This window comes from Nomascus leucogenys, chromosome 11 (genome assembly GCF_006542625.1).
Source record: "Nomascus leucogenys isolate Asia chromosome 11, Asia_NLE_v1, whole genome shotgun sequence".
Taxonomy (NCBI): Eukaryota; Metazoa; Chordata; class Mammalia; order Primates; family Hylobatidae; genus Nomascus; species Nomascus leucogenys.
In genome coordinates, this window is record NC_044391.1 from 114,421,217 (window position 1) to 114,443,510 (window position 22,294).

Consider the following 22,294-nt stretch of genomic DNA (forward strand, 5'->3'; position numbering starts at 1 on the left):
TTATACCATTTGGAAACAGAAAAAACTAAACCGTCCGTAAGCATGAAAGGCAAATAGTTTCTATTTTTGTGTTGCTGTATAGTCTCTTCTTCTCTCATTACAATGTGCTGTGTATTTTAATTTTTTGCCTAAAGAATATTTTATAAGTAGTGTCTTACTAATTACACAAATTCAAGTCGACTTAACAAGTACAAATGAGAACTAGGACTGCCTGAACTATAACCAGAAGATTAGTTTCTGCTCAGTGAGATCAACAGGAATATAAATCTAAAGAACAGAACTGTGAGATCGTCTTTGCCCAAAGGTTCAACTCAAACTCCTTTCCTGTGAAACCTCGGCCTCAGTAGTTTTCTATCTATAGAGTGCAGGGTTGGATAAAACCTCTGTGCCCTTCCAATTGTTGGAGTCATGGTTTTCAAGGTTGTATCTCTTTTGTACATGTGTATAAACCATTCTCATATTTATGAAGAGATTGTGCTTCAAACTGTGTACTGCTCTCATCCTCCTCTGAACCCAAAGCACCCTATTCACCCCACTAATTGGTCAATTAATCACATGTCATATGAAACATTTGTTTTCATTTCACATTTATTGTGACTTAACTCTTATATTGTTAAACATTTCCTGTTTGTGTATATCGTGTCTCCATATAAATGCAAAGGCTGGCTGTGTCTCCCTCATCTATCTCTGAATATCTTCGCAAGGGTCTGGTATAAGGTAGGTAAGGAAATGTTGATCTGATTAGATGTCAGACAGGGAAGAGGAAGCTCCATGACAACTGCCTACCTGTAAGCATGCCTTCATTCACCACGCAGCTTCCATCAATCAAAACAGCATCACATGGCAATGAAAATTTTCCTGGAAGAGTAAGAATGTCTCCGGGAACCAAGAGACGGGATTCCAGCTCCTCCAAACCTACACCAAAGCAAAGTTTCCATGAATAGCTGACCTTTTCCTGTTTTTACTTAAGAATGAAGGCAACTAAGAATCCTTATCAACCTGTTGGCCAAGAGCTACCCTACCTGTTCAACTGTTGAAGCCCCTTTTTAGTCAATTGAAAATTCCAAAAGAATCAGGATTAGGAAATTGGTTCCTGGGACTCAGAAAAGGATTAGGTAAGCAGCAGGATCCCATCTTGACCCTAGTACCTGGTGTGCTTTGCCCACAGCAGATACACAAGGGCACTGGGCAAAGCAGAAGTACAACTTCCTGCTGTTTGCTCTCGTCTGGGTTTCTGAGTCCTGTGGTACACTTTGTCTTCTTGGATTGAGGCCTTACGTAAATTGCCCAAATAACTTCTGCTGTCCCAGGGTGCAGCTCCTCGCTCCTTGCAAAAAGCCACCCCACCTCTGGCTAGCTCAGAACAGATGCCAAGTGTCCAGACAGCTATCTAAAAGCCCCATTCAGGCCTAGGTTCCAGATGGCAGTTCAAATTGTGTGATGCAGGGTCTGTTTGGGATAGTTAGATTGGGAAATAAAGGAATCTTAAGAAGGTTTACCCAGTGTTATTCAAATGAGTGACATATGAATGGGAGAGAGAATTTGAAGGAACCCAGACATTGGGTAAGAATGATTGAATGAGGGCTTGGGTGAGGGTAAGGCAAGCAAGATGTCTAGTGTACAAAATTTAATGAGGCACTTGTTCTCAGGGCCCTGCAGCTGTGGGGTCAGCACCGGCATGATCTTGCCTCTTTAAATTTTCTATCTTAGAGGCCTTCTTTGCCTCACCCTCGTCCCAGTTCTGGGTTCAATCAGAAAAGACTTTTTCTCCTTGACTAATAATTAAGGACAAATGAGACCAATTCCTCCCTGAAATATTAAGATGCTGAAGATGGCCTAACACATCACTTACCTTTGTCTTTTACAATGATTGTAACCTGGACTTTGTTGTGGTCCCCCACGAGGTTATGCAGCTTAACTGATTGCTACCAAGTAAAAGTTAACATTTAAACATTAGATAGTTCATATTCTGAAAACCACATGATCTCAATACAGTAAATATCAGGCTAGCTGTCACAGCTAAAGTGACTCTGGGCAAAGGACTCAACTTCTTTTGATGCTTCAGCCTCCTTGCTCCAACCCCTACCTCACCTGACCCGCTATGTGCAGCAGCAAATATGCTCATTAGTTTAATGCTATCTCACTCCCAAGAAAAAATAATGCACAGCCACTGCCTCAAGGACCTAAGCAAAGGAATCTGTCAAAAGAAACTTCAGACAAATTAAATTTAATGGGAGTTTAACTAAGGAAGAAAAAAAAAGCGATTCGCATATCAGGCAGCCGCCAGAATCACAGCAGATTCGGAGAGACTCCAGGGATGCCTGATGGTCAGAATAAATTTATAGAACAAAGAAGGGAAATGACTACAGAACCCGGAAGTGAGGTACAGATACAGCAGGATTGGTTACAGGTTGGCGTTTGCCTTATTTGAACAGTTTGAGCACTCAGCAGTGTATGAGTGGTTGAAGTATGGCTGCTGAATGAGTCGCTGAAGACTTACTTGAACGGTTTGAACACTCAGCAGTGTATGGGTGGTGGAAGTATGGCTGCTGTATGAGTTGCTGAAGATTGGCCAAGACTCAAGTATTGTAACAGACGCATACTCGTAAGTTAGGTTTTCAATCTTGTCTAACTATTAAGTTAGGTTAAGGTTGGTCCACAAGGACTCAAATATAGAAGTACGGAGTCCTTCTCAGGCCATATTTAGTTCACTTTAACAAGCCAAAGCTACATTTCTTGAAGATGCACAATCAGAATGAGAAAGAATTAGACTGTGAGCAGGTTACTTCCCTCTCTATGCCTCTGTCTCCCTGTCTGTAAAACAACAAAGCTAAATGTTCTCTGTAAGTGGCTCTCTGCTTGTAAGTGTCTGTGAATGTTTGGGTTGTGTTTTGATTGCATGTGGGACAGCCATCCTCTCCTTTATGAACTGGGATTTTCATGTTGGTTAAGTCTGCAGATGGGAGTTATGCTGATCAGTTGTGAATCTTGTGCTACTGTTTATCAGTTATTTAGCCTGTTTAACTCCTTTTTGCTCATCAGAAAGGGGAGATTATAACAGAATATAATAGGGTTAAGTTTTAAGGTATTTTATTCTTATAGAGCTCTCTGTGTAGTACTCAATAGTACGCTAAGAGCTCATGAGTGTTCGTGATTCACAAGAAAGTTGTTGGAAAAACAGTTGTGAGAGCACGTTAACTGGAAAGACTTGCTTGAGATAGTTTATTGAGTTAGCACTCTGTGAAAAGTGGAGAATATGGAAGGAGCCCGGAGAAGTGGAGGAAGCATCTCATAGTGTAACACAGGGGACAGAAAGGCAGAGGTGAGAGATGATTTCATCCATACAGTTCCCCAGACGGACTGTTGGGGCAACATCAGCGAAAGTTACATGCTGGGCCAGCCCTGGAAGGTACTGCCTCTTCCTGTTTGGATGTCAGTGACTTGGATGCCTCTAACTAGAAGTGGATTTGAATACTGTCAGCAATACTTAATTCACCTTCACCTAATTCAAATATAAAACTTTTTTTCTTTTAGCTGTTAAATTGTTTTGATCTGTTCTGTTGGTGATATTTAATGTTACAAATGTCACCAGGCTAAGACAAGCATTACACATAATTATGCAACTTTCCCCTTAAGAAAACATAATGAACCCAGCATTCACATTTATAGGGAAAAATTTATGATATACTTCAGTTTTGCGTGAAAAGTTAAACTTCGGTAATTTGGATCAATTGAGTGGTGGAAGCGATAGTACTGTTTAGTGCATATTCATTGCTCTAAAGTGACTTCCTGAGGTTTAACTGTTGGGGCATGCATTTTAATGATGTGTAATAGTGGGAAAGTCAGCTGTGGTTCTGTGGGCAAAGAACACTGGAGTCAGTCAGGATTTCTGAGTTATAGGTCAGGCATACCCCCTAATCAGTCAGGTAATGTGCGTATGTAAGAAATTGCGCCTTAGAATTTAGTCGTTTTCTGTGTAAACAGACAACATTGAATTGGATCACTTTGAAGTTGTACCTTCAAGCTCTAAAATGATATGACATTGATTTATTTTGCATGTCAGAGATTTATCTAAAACCTGCAAGGCATCATAGAAGAAATACACATGGTATATAAAATGGCTCAAATTTTTATTATTTTTAAATAGTTTAAAACATTAAGCAGTTATTATGTGCCAGGCATTGTTGTGGGCACTTGAACAACAGTATTTAATTTTTTTGATTCTCAAAATAATTATATGATGAAAATGTTATCTCTAACATACATGTAAAAACCAAAAAAAGGGGTTGAAAATGTTAAATTTTTTCACCATCATTTACTAAGTAAATCAAACCTAGGTTCATTTGACTCTAAAACCTTTTCTGTTGATGAATCTGTTCTACTAGTGCTTAAAAATAGCATTTTTTTCCTTTAAGAAGATAAAAATCCTTCTTCCAAATTTTTTTTTTTTTTTGCTTAGCAAACTCATTTAGATAATGCCCTGATAAATTCAGCTTAGCATAAGAGGATGATAATCAACACATTTGGAAGTGGTGAAGTATGAGTTAATAATACTTGACTGTAATTCTCAAAACTCATCATGCTGTAGAGCTGGATTGGTTTATTAGACTTAGCGTTCTGTGTAACCTGTCATGCTTCCATGCCTCTGCTCAAGCTAGTCCCTGGAATGTCCACTCCAGTTTTCTACTAGCAAACTCTGTCTAATCCTTCACATAAAGGCCTACTCAAATGTCACCTCCACTCTGCAAGTCCCTACAATTCTCAAGAAGAATTCATTGTTCTGCTCTCTCCACCTGTATGAGTGTACTGATCACATTCCATTATAGCTATCTGCTGTCTTGTCAGGCCTCCCTCGTGAGTCAGGCAATAGAGAGAAGAAAGGCACCATGTACATTATGCATCTGTGGATTCCTCTAGAGCCTATCACATAGTAGGCCCTTATCAAATATGTATTTATTAGAACCAAATTATTCTACTTCTCCCAACAACACTGGAGTGGGATAATGTTAGCCTCCTGTTTAAGTTAATGCACTCAGAAAATCTACAAACATGGGTTTCTATGGCAACCAACTAGCTAGGAGGAGGCAAAAGCTGCAATGCTTGCCATGACTGCAAAGCTTGTTGCCTGATTTTCATTAGCCCCCTCTTTAGTTTCTTCTGTCCCTGTTCAGCAGGACCAGGATCAGTTTCCAAGATGAATTTGCATATTGTTATTATTCAGCATCTGTTGCTGTGCGTCCTTGTGTTTGCTGTGGCTGGATTTCCTCTAGACATGAGTAATGAGGGTATTAACTCAGGTGCCTCTTGAGCTTGGCTCTGTCATGACTGAAGGCAAAGCACTGTGGGCCAGATACTCCCAATGCTATTTCTAGCAGCCACCCGTGGAGCCCAGCAATACAGTATGCACATACAGTTCAATGTAAATACAGCTGAGTACCAAGGTTTGCACTCATGCCTGCACCAAACTTGTTAGAAAGGGACTGAAGCGGGAGGGTTTCTTGGCTTAGGAAAGGTAAGCTTTCTTTGTGTAGCATGATTTGGGGCCCCGGTAGATGCAGAAAAACATCTTCTTCTACTCCTGCAAGCACTTACTCTCTTACAATTTTCCAAAGCCTGTGTTTGTTTACCTATGTCTTTAATTCAGTGAAATAATGAACTTCAATGTAGCTCAATAGAATGATTTGGAGATCGCAGTAGATGCTCCTTCTTTCAATCCTGCCAAAGCCCTTCCCCAAATCTTACTGCTGCAAGGAAATTCATGAGTCACTTTGAGATTGTGCTCAATGGGACAGTGTGTATGTAATACTTGACTTGGAATCAGAAAACCTGGGGCGCTAAGGTCTATGGCCACTGTTACTGGGTGAGTGTGAATAAGTCCCTTCACCTCCTGGATTGCCCCTGTCCCTCCCTCTCAGGTGGTAGGAGGCCATAAAAATCATGTATGTTTTATTTCATAATTTGCCATGTCCCATACAAACACATACATTATGAATGTGGGCGCCTATTGTAAACCGTAAAGTGCTCAACAGATGTTGATGAATGAGGACTTGCGATTCAAATTGTAAACTGGCTCATTTTGTGGAGTGTTACAAGGTGCTTTACAGGTTGGGTTAGGTGCCCTTTTATTAGTAAATACTGGCTGCTAATGAGATTAGTGTTTGTCCTCTAATTCCTTTTCTGTTTTTTAAGGAAATCTTTTGCAATACTGCCACCAAGTCTAAAGTTCCCATATTAGCCGCTGTTTTGAACAAAGGAATGTAGGGATTCTGTTAAGATACAGAACCTGAATGTTTAAGTTCCAGCAAGGATTTTTAAATAAGCAAATTACAAGTATTAGAAAACAGGTATTACCTAAGTTTGGAAGGGGAGTTCTTATAAGCAAAACAATAAACCATAAAGGAAAACAGAAATATATTTGACTCCACATAAATGTTCATCCATAGCTAGAGTCAAAGTCTAGAGAAATAGACTAAAAAGTAAAACTTTTTCACATATATGATGAATATAAAGAGGTCCTTAATATAAAATGAAAATGCAAAACACTATTAGACAAAAAAAAGTGTCTGGTCTCACCAGCAATCAGGAAAATGTACCTTAAAACATCAATGAGACCCGGTTTTTGAAGACGTTAGATTTTAAATGTTGTAAATATCAATATAACTCCAGAAACTGATGAATCCAGGGGAAATAAATACTCTTGTATGTTTCTGATTAAAAAAATTATTTCATTTGTGGAAAATAATATAGCAGCATCTATTAAAATTCCAAATATACATATGCCTTGATTCAGTAACCTGGCTTTTGGTTGCTATGCTAAAAAATGCAAACACGAATATGTAAGAACATGCCCATACTGTAGTAGTGACTTTTACTTCAACATTATTTGTGGTGGCAAAAGATTGAGGGGAAATTACTTTCAACAAGTAACGGAATAGTTGAATAAATTATGATATATCATGCAATAGTGTAGTATTATTTTAAAAACATGAATTATAATTATTTATTTACTTGGTGAATTGCCGTTACATATAAAGTGAAAAATGAAAGTTCCAGATTAATGTGCATAGTAAGATCTTATTTTAATTTTAAAAATTAATAAAGACATAAGTCTCCACATAAGCTGGAATATATATATGCACTTAATAGAGAAAAATGAGTGAAAAATATGATGATGGCATTAATAAATAAATACGTGTATCTGGGATCTTGGTGTTTGAATTTATCCTTCAGTGGGTTCCCTTATAATAATCATTCTTAAGCTTTTAGAATGCATAACAATCATTAGTTATAAAACTTTTAAAAGTGAAGATTCCAACCCTGGATATTTTGATTTAAGAAGCCAGAAGCTCAAAAATGTCAGGGAATTCTCTTGCTGAAACACTGTCTTATTGAGGATAGAATCAAACCTAATTTTTTCTACAACCCATCCCCTAACTCCCACACAGGAATTTCTGCATTTCTTTGGGATTTCCTTAAAGATATACCCGAATATCAAATGAACACATAGACATTATAAAGGACTTCTAAGGGGGAGACTAAAATTTTTCAAAGACAATTAAATAGGAAACCTATAGAACAAATACAATATTTCAGTCAGGGGAAATAAATGGAAATGTTTGAAGGGGCATAATATCTTGATTAATGCACACAGTTGAGATGTTACCCTTCATCCTCCTAAAACCATGGCTGGCATCATTAATCCATCACAGCATTCTTTCCCACCATACTCAAATAGAGCCTCAGAGTGCTTCTAAACAAAGCATTCAATGAAGGCTTCAGATGATAATCAGGGTTTGCAAACACATTTAATTCTCCTCTCCAAAGTCCTCCTTCCGTGATCCCATATTTGGTAAGCCCTCACTTTTTGTTTTATGACTTATGACTGACAAAGCAACTCCTGGCTCTCAGTAGAAATACCATAGGCTTTACTTCTTTAGCTAGAAGCTAAATAGAATCTGGCTGTGATTTCAGGTCTTACCTGTCGCAAATCATACACACTTGAGACAATGGAGATAACAGTCAAAATGATGATGGCCACAGAGTATTCTATGTAACCTTGAGACAGCCACAAAGTTAGGGTGAAGGCTTGGAACACGTAGAATGGATTTAAAATCTGCAGGTACAAAAATGGCATTTGGGTCACTTGCATGAACCTTAGCAGTAATCAAGAAGATGTCATTTCATTATTGAATTTTTTTCTCTTTTTTTTACAACATACACAAACCTCTAATATTTAAGAATTTACTTAGATCTCTATTGATTTGGGTTGAGAAAATGTCAAACACTTAGAATGTGATATGGTGGAAGCAAAAGTATTTTATGCATTCAGACCCATGCCCACAAATTGATCATTCTTATTCATTTTGTATTTCAAAAATATTTTACCAATAACAAAATTTAACAATTCACCTTCTTAAACAGATTTACTCATAATGGGGGAGGTACATGATTCAGTCTCTTTTAAAAATGTACTTCCACTTGGAACAGTTTAATTGCAGTTTTATTTTTCATATAATCACGTGCTGCAGATTTAGTCAAGTTGTGCAATGAAAATGAAAGATTCTACTTTTTTATTCAGGTCATTTAAAAATAGCATAACTTTCATGTCACAGGTCTTAGCAAGGTCACATGAGAGTCAGTCAAGTTCTTCTCTTGAACAAGGAGGAAGACTGGAGAGAAATGTCTTCCCCAAGGCTGCAGGGCAAATCATGAGCAGGAGGTATTACCAACCTGAAAGCTGGTCACTCATACATGTACATTTTTGGTCTCATGAGAATACCTACAACTGTTTTTCTTCCCTCAATTTTTCCCATTTGGGTCCTGCTAACTCATGCTAATAATGAGAGCAGAGAGGGCAAACCTGAGAAGCCAGAGAGAAGTCACAGGATATACATGCAGAAAGTGAACTAAAGAGCCCATCAGAGCAAAGCAAGGATTATTTTTCTGAGAAAGTGTTCTTTCTAATCATTATGAATTGGATGAAATATTGGTTAAAACCAGTGCTATTCTCTCTTACCTCTGTTTTCTATAATTCCCTTATGTACTAAATACAATTCTAATTTAGTCTTAAAAGTGAACTGACATGTGGTAAATAAGTTAGTACGTTGTATCTTAAGGCTTGGATATATTTTGTCCATTAAAAAAGATTTTGTTCCTTAGTGTTTCTTATTATTTCAATCCCCACTGCTTTACTTACAAATTATAGATTTTTGGTTTGCTTATTATAAAATGCTCTGATTGTAGATTATGTACAAATGATAATATGATCTCGAAGTTAAACAAATCCAGTAGAATACTGGTTAAATGCTTTTTGCAGAAGAAACAACACTATTCTAATTAATTCAGTTCTCTTATTTGATATTCTTTTGAAACCAAATGTAAAGAAACTGTTGTATTTGGTTTTTGTTTTTCTTTCTACTAAAGGGCTAGTAAATAGGTGCCAGAAAATACTAGCACTCCTTTCAAAATAGAACACATTGACCCCTGGAGAATATTTGGTAATTTGAAAACGTACTTGAAGTTTAAAAAGCTGCCTACTTTTTGATAGTTAGGGAAGCTATGCATATGTCGAGGGAGGACGTATATGGGAAATCTTTGTATGTTCCACCCAATCTTGCTGTGAACCGAAAACTAGTCTAAAAAATAAAGTTAAAAAAAGCAACCTGTTTTCTGCTCCAGACACAGAATAATGGTAAATAATTTTTTTAATATTAAAAAGATATGTCCATGCTCCAAAACAAAATGACCATCTTTATGGGTTAGAAATAGACTACAAACATGCAGCAATGAGTGGGGGCTCACATCATCAGATTCATGGGCTCCAGATAAGGACTAGACAGCAAAATCTAGGAGCTCCTTTCTCAGAGGAATAGAGACAGAACATGTCCCTCAGGTGGCAGAGGATAGAAATGAGGCTTATGGTGGAAAACAAGGGTGGCCATACTTCCTGTTCCAGAATAGAGGTTGAACAAAGTCATAACCAATGAAGGCTTTCCACCCAAGGGTGGAATGGGAGAGGAGTGTCCATGGGACAACTGTGAACTGGGCTAAGCCTCAAGCTGGCTAAGGGCATGCATGTGACAAATCCCCGAAGGACAAGTACCCAAACCTTCAGGGACCACATAGGGGCCAATTGGAAGCAAACAAAGCCATCAAAGAAGCACAGAAAGCACAGAGAGAAAGAGAAAAATTGATGGGGAAAGTGTCCCACTTAAGGTAAGTGTTAAAAAAAAAAAATCCAAGCACACAAGGAAAATATTGTTTAAAACAAAAACAAAAATAAAACAATAACAAAGGGAGAAGTTACTCTCAAGAAAATGAAAATAATAAAGCCATTTGAAAAAGACCAAAAGAATACATTTCAAATCCTCAAAAACTATAGAAATAATAACATTGCCCCATGCTGTGGACTGAACATTTGTGTCCCCTCTAAATTCATAGGTTGAAGCCCTAACCCCCAATGTGATGGTATTTGGAGATGGGTCCCTTGGGATGCAATTAGGTTTAGATGAGGTCATGAAGGTAGAGGTCCCACGATGGGATTAGTGTCCTTGTAAGAAGAGGAAGAGACCAGAGCTCTCTATCCACCATGTGAAGACACAAAGAACGCAGTAGTCTGCAAGCCCAGAAATGGGTCCTCACCGGGAACCAAATATGCAAGCACCTTGATCTTGGACTTCCCAGCCTCTAAAACTATGGGAAAATAAGTGTTTGTCGTTTAAACCACCCAGTGCATGACATTTTGTTACAGCAACCCAGTGGACTAACCACCCCACCACCACCACCACCACCACAACCACCATCCAAACTAAAGAGAACAAAACAAAACAAACAGGAGATTATGAAGCAGGAATCTGTCTCACACTGGAAAGGAATTTTAAAGTAAACCTGAGTTTAAAATAAGCAGTAACAAAAAGAAGTTGCATGAAACAAGATGTCATTCACATCAAAGTATTTATGCGTTCCTTCTAGGAAGTAAGAAGTAAGGGGCAGAAATTTATTTTTTCAAAAAAAGAAAGGAAAACAGTTACCTGTTTAACAAGCAGCTTCCATATGGGTTGGATTTCAACCTCAATGGCGTTGGGGCCACACACTAATCTTCTGTGGGAGATTGATCATCCATTAGTGATGCTCAGTGATAAGTGACTACAGGCCAAACTAAACAGAAGTCATTTTTCTACTCTTTGGAGATTTTGTGACTTTGATTAAAAAATAATGTGCAAGTTCTTTTGAAACGTAATTCTAAACTACTATTTTTGAAATGAAAGTCAGTATATGACGGACAGAGTTGTAGTCCTTGATACAAATATATCTTAAGTGTAGTACAACTCAAAAAAAAAAGTTGGAAAGACACTTTCATTTTGAGTTACTTTTAAAATAATTTTATTATATACTAAAAGCAGCGAAAAAGACATAGCTATGCAGATGTTCCTAGACTTGTCAGGCATTCTAGATTGCCCTTGATGTTAGAAGTCGTATCTCTCTTACTTTGGTACCTCCAGCGCCTAGGACAAGGCTCTTAGTATATGAACTGAATGAATATGTAAATGAATGAGCAAATGAACTGGAAGATATGGCCTTCATGGCTAACACTTGGTAAATGTGTACCTTAGACACAAGGTGTAATACATATGTGCATTACAACAAGAATGCATATTTCTATACTATTTTACCATTAAAAAAGTTTTTACAAAAGATTTATTTGATCCTCACAATAGTCCAAAGGAAAGGGAGAATATCCCTATTTTTGCCAATGGAAGAAATTATTCAGTGCGGCATGTAGCCAAAAGTGCACACATCTAGTATTAATCACAACAATGTAACTTTTTTTTTTTTTTTTTTTTTTTTGAGATGGAGTTTCACTCTTGTTGCCCAAGCTGGAGTGCAATGGCACGATCTCGGTTCACCGCAACCTCCGCCTCCCAGATTCAAGCGATTCTCCTGCCTCTGCCTCCCGAGTAGCTGGGATTACAGGCATGTGCCATCATGCCAGGCTAATTTTGTATTTTTAGTACAGACGGGGTTTCTCCATGTTGGTCAGGCTCATCTCGAACTCCTTACCTCAGGTGATCCACGCGCCTCAGCCTCCCAAAGTGCTGAGATTACCAGCGTGAGCCACCACGCCCGGCCTACAATGTAACTTTTAAACAGAGTTGACAGTGTCAGAAACTGCACTTAGCCTTTCATGTGCATTAACTCCTTCAATCACCACATTATTCCCATGAGATTTCATGTTATGAGCACCTATTGTAATAAAAACTCAAGCTCCAATAAACCAAGAAACTTTTCCAGGGTCGCAAAGCTAGAAAGAGGTAGGCTTTGTAGCACGGTCTATGACTCCACTTCACAAACCTGCCTCAGAAAGGACCAAGGGGGAGAATCTGCACGAGAGATCTTTGGTCTCACTGAGGTATAACAGAGAGCTGAGCCCAAGTTTATCTGACTTCTTAGCCATATTTTTTTCCAAGTACAATTGTAGTTTGCAAAGGACAGAGAGGACTCAAAGCGAGGTCTTCTGACTCCATGCCATGAAAACACTGAGGTTCAAGGATGTTGGGAATCAGAGAGGGCAAACAGCCCGTCACGCTTTTTGACTTCTTAAGTCCCTAAACCTCCCGCTGGAAAGAGCCCATAACTCAAACCATTTCAGTACTCAGGACTCTTTTACACAGTCTGGGGCAATAATCTGTTGTTAAGCCAAGTGTCAGAACTTAGGACCCCAAACTCGGTCCTCCAATCTCTCTCCCTCTCGGCTTTGAATGCCCTTCCCACGTTCTTCAGTTTGCAAATGCCCACTCAGCCTCTGAGAGCCAGATCTGACAAGCCTAATGGTTGAGAGACGTGGGAGCAGATAGACCTGGATATGAATCCGGCTAAGACTTTGTGCTTGCTGTTCCCTCCACCTGGAACTAATTTCCCCCGCAACTTTGTATGTCTTACTTGCTCAGCCCCTGAACGAAACAAGGGCGTTCCCTTGTGAATGAATTTCATTCTTTCTCTGTTCAAATAGCACCTCCTTTCTGGGCTTTCCCTAACAATGCTCCTTAAAATAGCTACCCTGTCTCTCAATTCAGATTCTCTTCATCTCCTTGTCCTGCCATATTTTTCATTATAGTGCATATCATTATCTGAAATTACACGTTATGTTTTACATTTTAATAAGCGTGCAAAAAAAAAACAAACTGCATTCTCCACTATAATGTAAGCTTCCAGAGGACATCGATATATTCCGAATGCCTAAAACAGAGCCTATTATATGCTGAATGAATGAATTGATGGCTGAATGAGGGGTCAGCCTCACTCTTCTCATCTGTAAAAGGGGTTTTATAAAACATACCTACCATAAAATTGCTATCAAGCTGGGGTGGTCGTGTGGCACACACCTGTAGTGCCAGCTACTTGGGAGGCTGAGGCAGGAGGACTGCTTGACCTCAGGAGTTTGAGACCAGCCTGGGCAACAAAGGGAGACCCTAATATAAAAAAAAAAAAAAATGCCACCAGTAGCATATGAGAAAAATACATAAAGCATTTAGTTCTCAATAAATGGCAACTATCTTTGAAGTCTTACTCCCTCTGGCACAATTAACTCTATTTTTCTCCTTGCCAACAACCTTTCTTTCCTTAGCAACAGCACTTACATCATTAAATTATAATGTATACTTAAATGTCTTTTCCCTCAAGTTTCCTAGAGTCCCTTTAAAGGAAGAAACAGATATTTCTTTTTCTTTTTTGAGATGGCGTCTTGCTCTGTGGCCCAGGCTGGAGTGCATTGGCACAGTCTAGGCTCACTTCAACTTCCGCCTCCCAGTTTCAAGCGATTCTTCGGCCTCAGCCTCCTGAGTAGCTGGGATTACAGGCCCACACAACCACACCTGGCTAATTTTTGTATTTTTAGTAGAGACGGGGTTTCATCATGTTGGCCAGGCTGGTCTCAAACCCCTGACCTCGTGATCCACCTGACTCGGCTTCCCAAAATGCTGGGATTACAGGCATAAGCCACCATGCCCAGCCCAGAAACAGAGATTTTTAAATCCTGTCTAAAAATCTAGCACTAGGGGCACAGTGTCTGACCTAGAGGATATTCCCTAAATATTAGAATTAATTAATGAGGTTCAAGGCAGTACACGGGGTATGGAAAGCAGTTTAGAAAGCAAGCCTAGAGTCTGATGCTCTTTGGCTCTCCAAGTTTGGCAACATTACCATTAAGAGAAGAGATCCCATGAGGACGGGGATCCAGTGGATCAATATTTGCGTGTAGATCATCCTCTTTACGGCTCATCTGAGCCATATTGAAATCACAGCCTTGCATGCCCCTTCCTGCTTCATCTCTACTACTGCTTCTTGCCAAAAAATATTGTATGTTTAGAGATAATGTACCCATCTCAGTTTCAGCACAAGCCAAGCAGAATATTCAGGAGTATTGACTAATGGCAGAGCAATGGGAAGAAATATAAGACTTGAAGCTGGTTCACATGAGGAAAGGTCTAAGAAACAAGGGAGCTGACATTCTGACCAGCTGGCAGGGAAAACAGGCCCCAGATTGTTCCCAGCAGCTTCACAGAACAACATAGGCTAAATAAAATTAAGCAGGCCTGCCTAATAGTTCTAACTATCCATTAGAAGAAGAGTTGCTTTGGAGGAAGATGGTCCCTCTCCAGAAGTTGAACAGTTTCTCAGCAGGAAACCTGTGGAGGGGATTTCTGCAGGGACCATGGGCTAAACTTGGGGAATCATTGAGGTTTCCTCCAACCCTGAGATATCAGGAAGTCTGTTAGAATTTATTTATTTCTGAGAAAACAAAATGCAGATGACTAGGAGGACTTTCTCTTGGAGGAGATCCATGCCCCTTTTCATTTGTTATTCATTCATTCATTCATTCAATTAACTCACCAATAATTGTTAATAATGTGTTGCTGTGTGGTAGCCATTTTAGGCTCTAGGTCGTAAAGACTGAAGGAGCCCTCGAGGAGGAAGGAAGGGCATGTTAGAATTATGGTGGAGCTTTTTCAAACTACACCTATTTTTTGCTCACTGCTTCCATTCTGATAAGTTTCCAACAGGGTCTCTGGCAGGCAGGGACGTCTATAGTTTTCCATACACACAATGTCAAGCCAGGAGATTCTGGCATAACCCACTTCCAGGAACTTAGGAATTTTTAGGAAGCAGACATGTAGAGGTTGAGAAAGTTCCCGTGTGATTCTGTTAGCGAGTTCTTGACTTCCCTAACACTCTTGTTTTATAAAGGGAGGAAGACCTAAGATATTCACAGATGCACAGGACATGGCATCCAACTTCTGGGATTTGGATGTGGTTGTATTGTACAACAAGAGTGCTGGCCTTCGAGCCCTTCCACTAAAAACAATAATAAAAACAAGATTGGTATATTTTGAGAAATTGCTTTATGGAAGGAAAACATCTCTTTTTCATTACAGCTTGAACCTGCTTGTGTACTTTAATGAAACACTTATACAGAGAATGTATCTCCATTCTACAAATGACGTGAAAGTTATTTTAGTTTTTTACTTTAGTCCTCATCTATGAGCTGCCCATTTCTTTCATTGCCTAAATTGCATGTTTTCAGATAGCCTCAGGAAAACTCAAGAAGGTGGGCTCTTAGAGGATTTCAAGCCCTCCATGTGAGCTAAGTGAGGCGCTTCCAGTCAGTTTTTCTGGGGAAAGGCCTTGAGCATTCCCAGGCATAGGGATGCAGAAGGAAACGGACCAGGAGGACATCAGGAATGGAGATAGGGGTACAAAGAAACTGAGTGCAGGATCCTGTCAGGGAGATTCTGGACTTAGCTTTACTGGTTCCTCTGTAAGGCTTTGCTCTAAATAAGGCATTAGAGTTAAGTGATTTTATACTTTAAATGGGCCAAGATCCATAGAACTGTGGATCTGATAATTCCACTTTATTAAAAAAGAAAATGATCTCAGTTCATTTAATTTTTATTAAATAGCTTATGCATTAAATTTTAAAGAAAGGATATATACATGTTATATTTTTAAGTAACTCATTAACTTCTAATTGAATTCTAATAGTTAAGACTATATTATTGGCTTCCAGAAGAATGAGCAAAGCCCCTTTCCTCTCCTCCAACCAGCCCTTCCTTGATCCTTCTGTAAATGCTGATCTGATGGCTGAGTATCTACTACAGGGCTGTTTTCTAGAGGTGGTTTCAAAGCGGATAGAGGTCATGGTATATAAGCATGGGTTCTAACTTTTCCTTTCCCCAAGACTGAGGAGTAAGAGAGTAGGGTCTCACAGCAGCCTCTCTCTGTCCCTCTCTCTCTCCCATCTTCTTTTTGCTTCTTTCTCTCTCTTCTGATGTTCTGTGTTCTAATGGAACAGATTCTGTCAGTTTGGAGCTACGCATTAATGGCAAACCTACCTTCTCTTGCTGTCTGTCACTCGGATTCCTTTCCTCTGGTGCTGACAAGCATGCCTTTTCTCTCAAGGCTGTGGTAAACATTGAGAATTAAATTTGGCCTTGAAGAATCACTAAATCAATGGGGAGCCTGTCTTCCCAGCTTCACATTCAGTGATGTCACCTTGGTGGCTTAAGTTGGCCATGGATGGAATATTCCTACCATAGAAACCAGCAAACCCTGTCTATCAAAGCTTTTTTTCTTCCTGAGAGCTAGGTCACCAGCAAGGTGATTGGTCTGGACTTAACCTCAAGTATTCGTGTGTGTGTGTGTGTGTGTGTGTGTGTGTGTGTGTGTGTGGTGGTGCAGGAGGGCTGGGAGAGAGTCCTTCCATTTCTGCTGCCAGGAAGTCATTTACTCCTTTTATTTTCTGGAGCCTAAACAAAAGGGACAGAAGCAGGGTGGGTGGGCTGAGTGAAAAATAAGGTGAAGAGATGCTCAACTGATAATCTTAATAGGAAGACTACTTGACTAGTTGAGGAATCAGGTAGGTTTTTTATTTTTATTTTTCCCTTATGGGCTCACTTCTGTGATGTAAAAGAATTACCTCGAATGTCTTTTGACCTGTCTAGGACAGACACTAAGATGGAAGTTTGAGTTCAGTTCATGACAGGTGAAGCTAAGGAACATGGAACTCCTGGGACAATTTACTTGCCCTCTTCCTGATCCCTTCTGAAATTTCTCTCCAGAGTAAAGTTATTTCTCCTGACGTTTGGATATGCTTTCGCTACTGAAAAGTGAGAACTATGTAAATCTGCATTTTCTCTCTTTACCCAGCTGCTAGGGAGCCCATAGAAAAAGTTTGCATGTAAACTCTGTAGCTTTTCATCATCAGAGATTCCTGTGTATCCTCGTTCATTTCTCATTTTATGCATTTGCTTTTTAATGAAAGCAAGCTCAAATTCACCAGGAAATTGGTAAGATATTACTCAACCATCCGTCACACTTAATGTTTTAAAGGCCTCGGCCTTACCCTAAAAAATGAAATGAAAAACTCTTCCATATTCTACTTATTCTCTTTTCACTCCCCAAATAACATAAATATGACTACGTTTATAAGTAGATTATCTGCTCCATTCTTCATATTTGGAAAATGATACTCTTTGTCTTGCTTATTAGATTGTCAAGTTCTATACTGTGTGGATCAGATTTTTTTTTTTTTTTTTTTTTTTTTTTTTTTTTTTTTTTTTTTTTTTTTTTTTTGTGACAGAGTCTCACTCTTTGCCCAGGCTAAAGTGCAGAGACACGATCTCAGCTCTCTGCAACCTCCACCTCCCGGGTCCAAGCAATTCTCCTGCCTCAGCCTCCTGAGTAGCTGGGACTACAGGCACAGGCCACCACGCCTGGCTAATTTTTGTATTTTTAGTAAAGACAGAGTTTCACCATGTTGGCCAGGCTGGTCTTGAACTCTTGACCTCAGGTGATCCACCCGCCTTGGCCTCCCATAGTGTTGGGATTACAGGTGTGAGCCACTGCGCCCAGTCATGGATCAGATTTAAATTATCAGATTATGTACAATGTTTACTAAAGTTTGGTGCTTGATAAATAAGAAAAAAACATGAGGTAGCTGCACTGACAGGAAATCTTTCCTGTGGAAGTGGTTACTGAGGCAGAGTATGTCTACATCTATCAACTAGAGGTCTTAAATGTCCTAGATAAATCCTTTACATGTCTCGTATTTAGTGCTATTAAACCAATATATTTTGAGAACTTTAAAAACTTTTTTGCGTGTCAATGTTTTGAGCATTACATCTGAAATCTGACATAATAATACCGTTTCTAAGGCATTTTGCAATATTGCCCTAGTCCAGATGTCTGGTTCATTTTTCACAGTGTCTGACAGAGGAAAAACTTATAAACAACTGATCAGTAACTCTTAGACTTGGTGTGTGTGAGAATTATGGGGGTTGCTTGCTAAAAATGTGTATCTTCTAAGTACCCCTTGCTTCTACAGAATTATCAGAATTATGAGGGTGGAGCTTAAAACCCATATTTTAAAGTATCCGATTACTTCTTAGCTTGAGAATAGGTATTTCTGGCTGACTGTAAAGGTTAAGCAGACACTCTCTCTAAAAATGGGTGAGAAATAAAGGTGATGATAAGATTCTGGGGGAAGACTTGTAATGATTTCCTTTCAGATTTGCCAGGATTCATCATTTCAAATAATAGCTGAAGAAAACTGGGACTCTGTATCTCTGTGAGTTAATAATAGCATAAGCATTTCCTAATTTATGTGCATCTATAGGTACCAATCTCATGATTGTGCCACCATTTTTGCCTCTCTTTCTCACTAGTCCGTGTCTCTGGGACAATGACTAAACCTTTATCTTTAGATCCTTAGTTCCTTGCGAAGTACCTATTTGTTATTTAACAAATCAATGAATGTATTAACTTACTCATTTACTCTAGAACTATGTATTGAGCTCCTACCAAAGAATCAGGCACTGTTCTAGGTGCTGCAGATATAGTGGTGAATAGCATAACTAACTGAGCAAGCAAAATCCTCATCTCCAGGGGTATTTCTTCAGAATAAAATGCAATCATAGTATTGTCTTTCTATCTCTCCAAGGATATGGAGGATTACTAAGCTGACATTTAGGGAATGACTCAAGATTTTTTTAAGAAAGGAAAAATACAAAGACAACACAAAGATGATTGCTCTACAAGCCTGAGATAAAAAATCAAATTTTATATGATTGCATTGTTCTTTTAGTGTTTGTAAAAATAAGTTTGCCTAAAAAGAGAACAATTTAGGATATCTCTGCTGCCAGTAAGTGAACTTGGAGTATATCACGCTGATGAAGCATTATGCCAACAATGCACTGATGATAAGTGATTTGATACTTCATTTTCTGCTGGCAGAGTTTACTCTTAAGGCATATAATAAGTCTTACCTGACCTCTTGCTCTTCACTGGTCAGACCCAATCCAAATGTCTGATGGATGTCAGAGCAGGAATTGCTGTCTTCTAGCAACCTAGGATGTAGTCAGGATAGGAACCACACTTCAGTTCATAGCACTCAACAAATCAGTGTTTTTCCCCTATATCCTGACTTAGGGGTGACAAAACATTGTGCTTACCCAACTTTCTGAAACCGCTTCTCCAGGTTGTTCCAAACATACCTGATTTTCTGCACTTCGATGCATCGCAGCTACGATTACAAATGTGATAAAACAGGTGTCATTCATAACATAAAGTTCATTGGGAGAGGGGAGTGGTGTTCAATGCAGGATGCAGATCCCCTTGTGGGTCTCACTTTCTTTCTTTTTTTTTGAGACAGGGTCTCATTCTGTCACCCAGGTTGGAGTGCAGTGGCGTGATGACCACTCACTGTAGCCTTGACCTCCCAGGCTCAATTGATCCTCTTGCCTCAACCTCCTGAGTAGCTGGGAATACAGGCAAGCACCACCACCCTCAGCTAATTTTTTATTTTTTAATAGAGATGAGGTTTTGCCATGTTTCCCAGGCTAGTCTCAAACTCCTGGGCTCAAGGGATCTACCCACATTGGCCTCCCAAAAGTGCTGGGATTACAGACGTGAACCACCATGCCCAGCCAGTCTCACTTTCTTTGATACATAGCTGTCATTCCCATTCCAAAAGTGTGATATTCGGAACTTTCATTTAATAAACAGTTATTTTATGCTTTCTCTGCATACATGCATAACACCATACTCTTCAAGTAACTTACTTTTAACTCTGGCTTTATTAAGGCTTGGTTTATGACAGAGTGGCGGTCAGCCACCAGGGATTCTTCCCACTTCTTGCTTACAAGAAACTTCAGTGTGGATAAGTAGAGGCAGAATACCTTCTTCCTCATATATCTTTGAAATTCATCCTGGAAAAGACAATCCAGTTCATGAAATTCTCAAGTGTTATTCAGTAAGGTGCTCAATCAACCAAGTACCTACCAAGTGCTAAACAAGTGGTTTTCAAAGTTTCGTACAAAACTTCGACCCAAACAAGAACATCAGCTTTATCTCAGAACTTACTAGAAATGCAGATTCTCAGCCCCACTTCAGACCTACTGAATTAAAAACTCTGGGTGGGGCCGGCGTCCTTGTTTCAAAATGAGCCCTCCAGATGATTCTGATATGCACTAAAATTTGATAACCACTGTGCTAGATAATAAAAAGAAAGATAATACTTTTCAGGAAAGCTTTCTATCCAGAAAAGTTTCTAGCTATATTAAAGTGACATCTAGGTGTTTAAAATGTGTAATATCCTCCAAAATACATATTTTTGAAAAACTGAATAACCATTCCCATGTTATGGTCTCTAAAAGCTGTAACACTGACAGCCACTGCTCATGTAATGGCCAACAGCACTCCCTGTTAGCCTGATGTGGTCGAAATTTCCCCAAGCTGAAGCAGAAGAAATGCTCTTCATTCCTGGGTCAAAATGGGAGATAGCAACTGGATTTCAGAGATAATTTTGCCGTCTCCTGTTTTGATGTATGGAAACTCTTTAAATAGAGGAAATCTACCCTCTGAAATATAATACCAGCCACAGAGTTGTGCCACAGAGGCAATACAGAAGACACGATCATGGCATTTGAAATAGAAAACAGAAGGGCACGCACTGTTGTCCTCAGCAAAACAGTGTCTGCTTCTTGCAAGGGGCATGGGATGCAGTTGGCCCACACTCTCCACTGGGGTATCCAGTAGAACACCAGCAGAAGGCCCCCACAGGTCAGCACGGATGCAACAAGGCAGAGGGCTTTCCGTACATTGTGGTCCCGGTAACCAAACACCTCCTGGAGAATAAATTTAAAAGATCACTCTATTTTTCTTTTTTTCACATAAACAAAGTATTTTCTTTCAATAAACCAAACTTTAGATGAAGGAATGTTGGTTGGGAGAGGAATCTCGTTGTAGGTGGTTAAATCAAGTTGACTGCTTGCAGCTGTCCGCTGATCAAATCAAAAAAGAAGGACTTATTTTACTACCCTGGTAAATGGAACTAAAACATTAAACAGAAAGAGTATGGAAAGGGCAAATTTATTTGCTTCTATATATTCATAAGTCACCTCAGATTTTTATAAAATACTTCATGTTTTGAGGCAGATTTATTTTCTTTAGGCATTAGGTATTTTAAACGTTGTTAATATGAATTTATTGTAGGAAGATGATAAAATTATGACAGATGTGATCTACACTCATACATCTAGCTTTATCCATTCAGCTTTGTCTTATAATAACATGATTGAGGATGGTTGAAAGTGTGAATAATTGTACTGTTTTCTAAAACAGTATGATGATATAAATTAAGGAATTACTTGTGGACAGGAAAGACTTTCAAAAAGCAGCTTATATTTATTTACCCTGACAGTAATATGCTAAAATATTTGGACTTTTACTAGGTTAGTTAATATTTGTCATAAACTGAATACAGATTTGAGATTTGATTCTAGAAGGAAAAATTGCCAAACAATAGATTTGCTTATTCAACACCAATTTCTAGTTCCCAACTTCTACAGTGACATTTCATAGCATTGTTTTTTAGATTTGAAAAACTAAATTTTCAGTGCATTTTGAAGCCCCTGAGGGATGCTGATTATGAATAATATCTCTACTATACTATTATTTCAGGTTCTGCTGTTGTTGTTTTTGTGCTTTTTAAAAATATGACTGAACTCTGAATTTTCAGGTCCAGATCACAGGACTATAATGTCAAGAAACTTAGTTTCTACTAAGTGTCTGGAACACTTTTGATGAGGGAATATCCTGCATTTTATGCCAGTTTAGATCATGCTATAAAACATCTCTTGGCTTAAGATTTTTTCCACTCACCCTCAACACTATCATCCACCTGAGAAAAAAGTTCATTCAGTTCAGTGAGGCAGCCACTCTATTTTGAGATTATTCAAAT

General features: G+C 39.0%; 1 protein-coding gene across 1 annotated transcript in view; it reads right to left on the reverse strand.

The window, feature by feature from the left end:
* ATP13A5 (ATPase 13A5) overlaps window positions 1–22,294 on the reverse strand; it is a 126,115-nt gene that overhangs the window by 84,111 nt on the left and 19,710 nt on the right. Inside the window, exons 2-9 of the mRNA XM_003256667.3 lie at window positions 21,006–21,179; window positions 20,115–20,261; window positions 19,506–19,576; window positions 19,320–19,400; window positions 11,031–11,100; window positions 7,979–8,113; window positions 1,853–1,925; window positions 787–915 (exon numbers count right to left, since the gene is read on the reverse strand). Coding sequence (XP_003256715.2) covers window positions 787–915; window positions 1,853–1,925; window positions 7,979–8,113; window positions 11,031–11,100; window positions 19,320–19,400; window positions 19,506–19,576; window positions 20,115–20,261; window positions 21,006–21,179 — 880 coding nt within the window. The remainder of the gene's footprint in view (window positions 1–786; window positions 916–1,852; window positions 1,926–7,978; window positions 8,114–11,030; window positions 11,101–19,319; window positions 19,401–19,505; window positions 19,577–20,114; window positions 20,262–21,005; window positions 21,180–22,294) is intronic.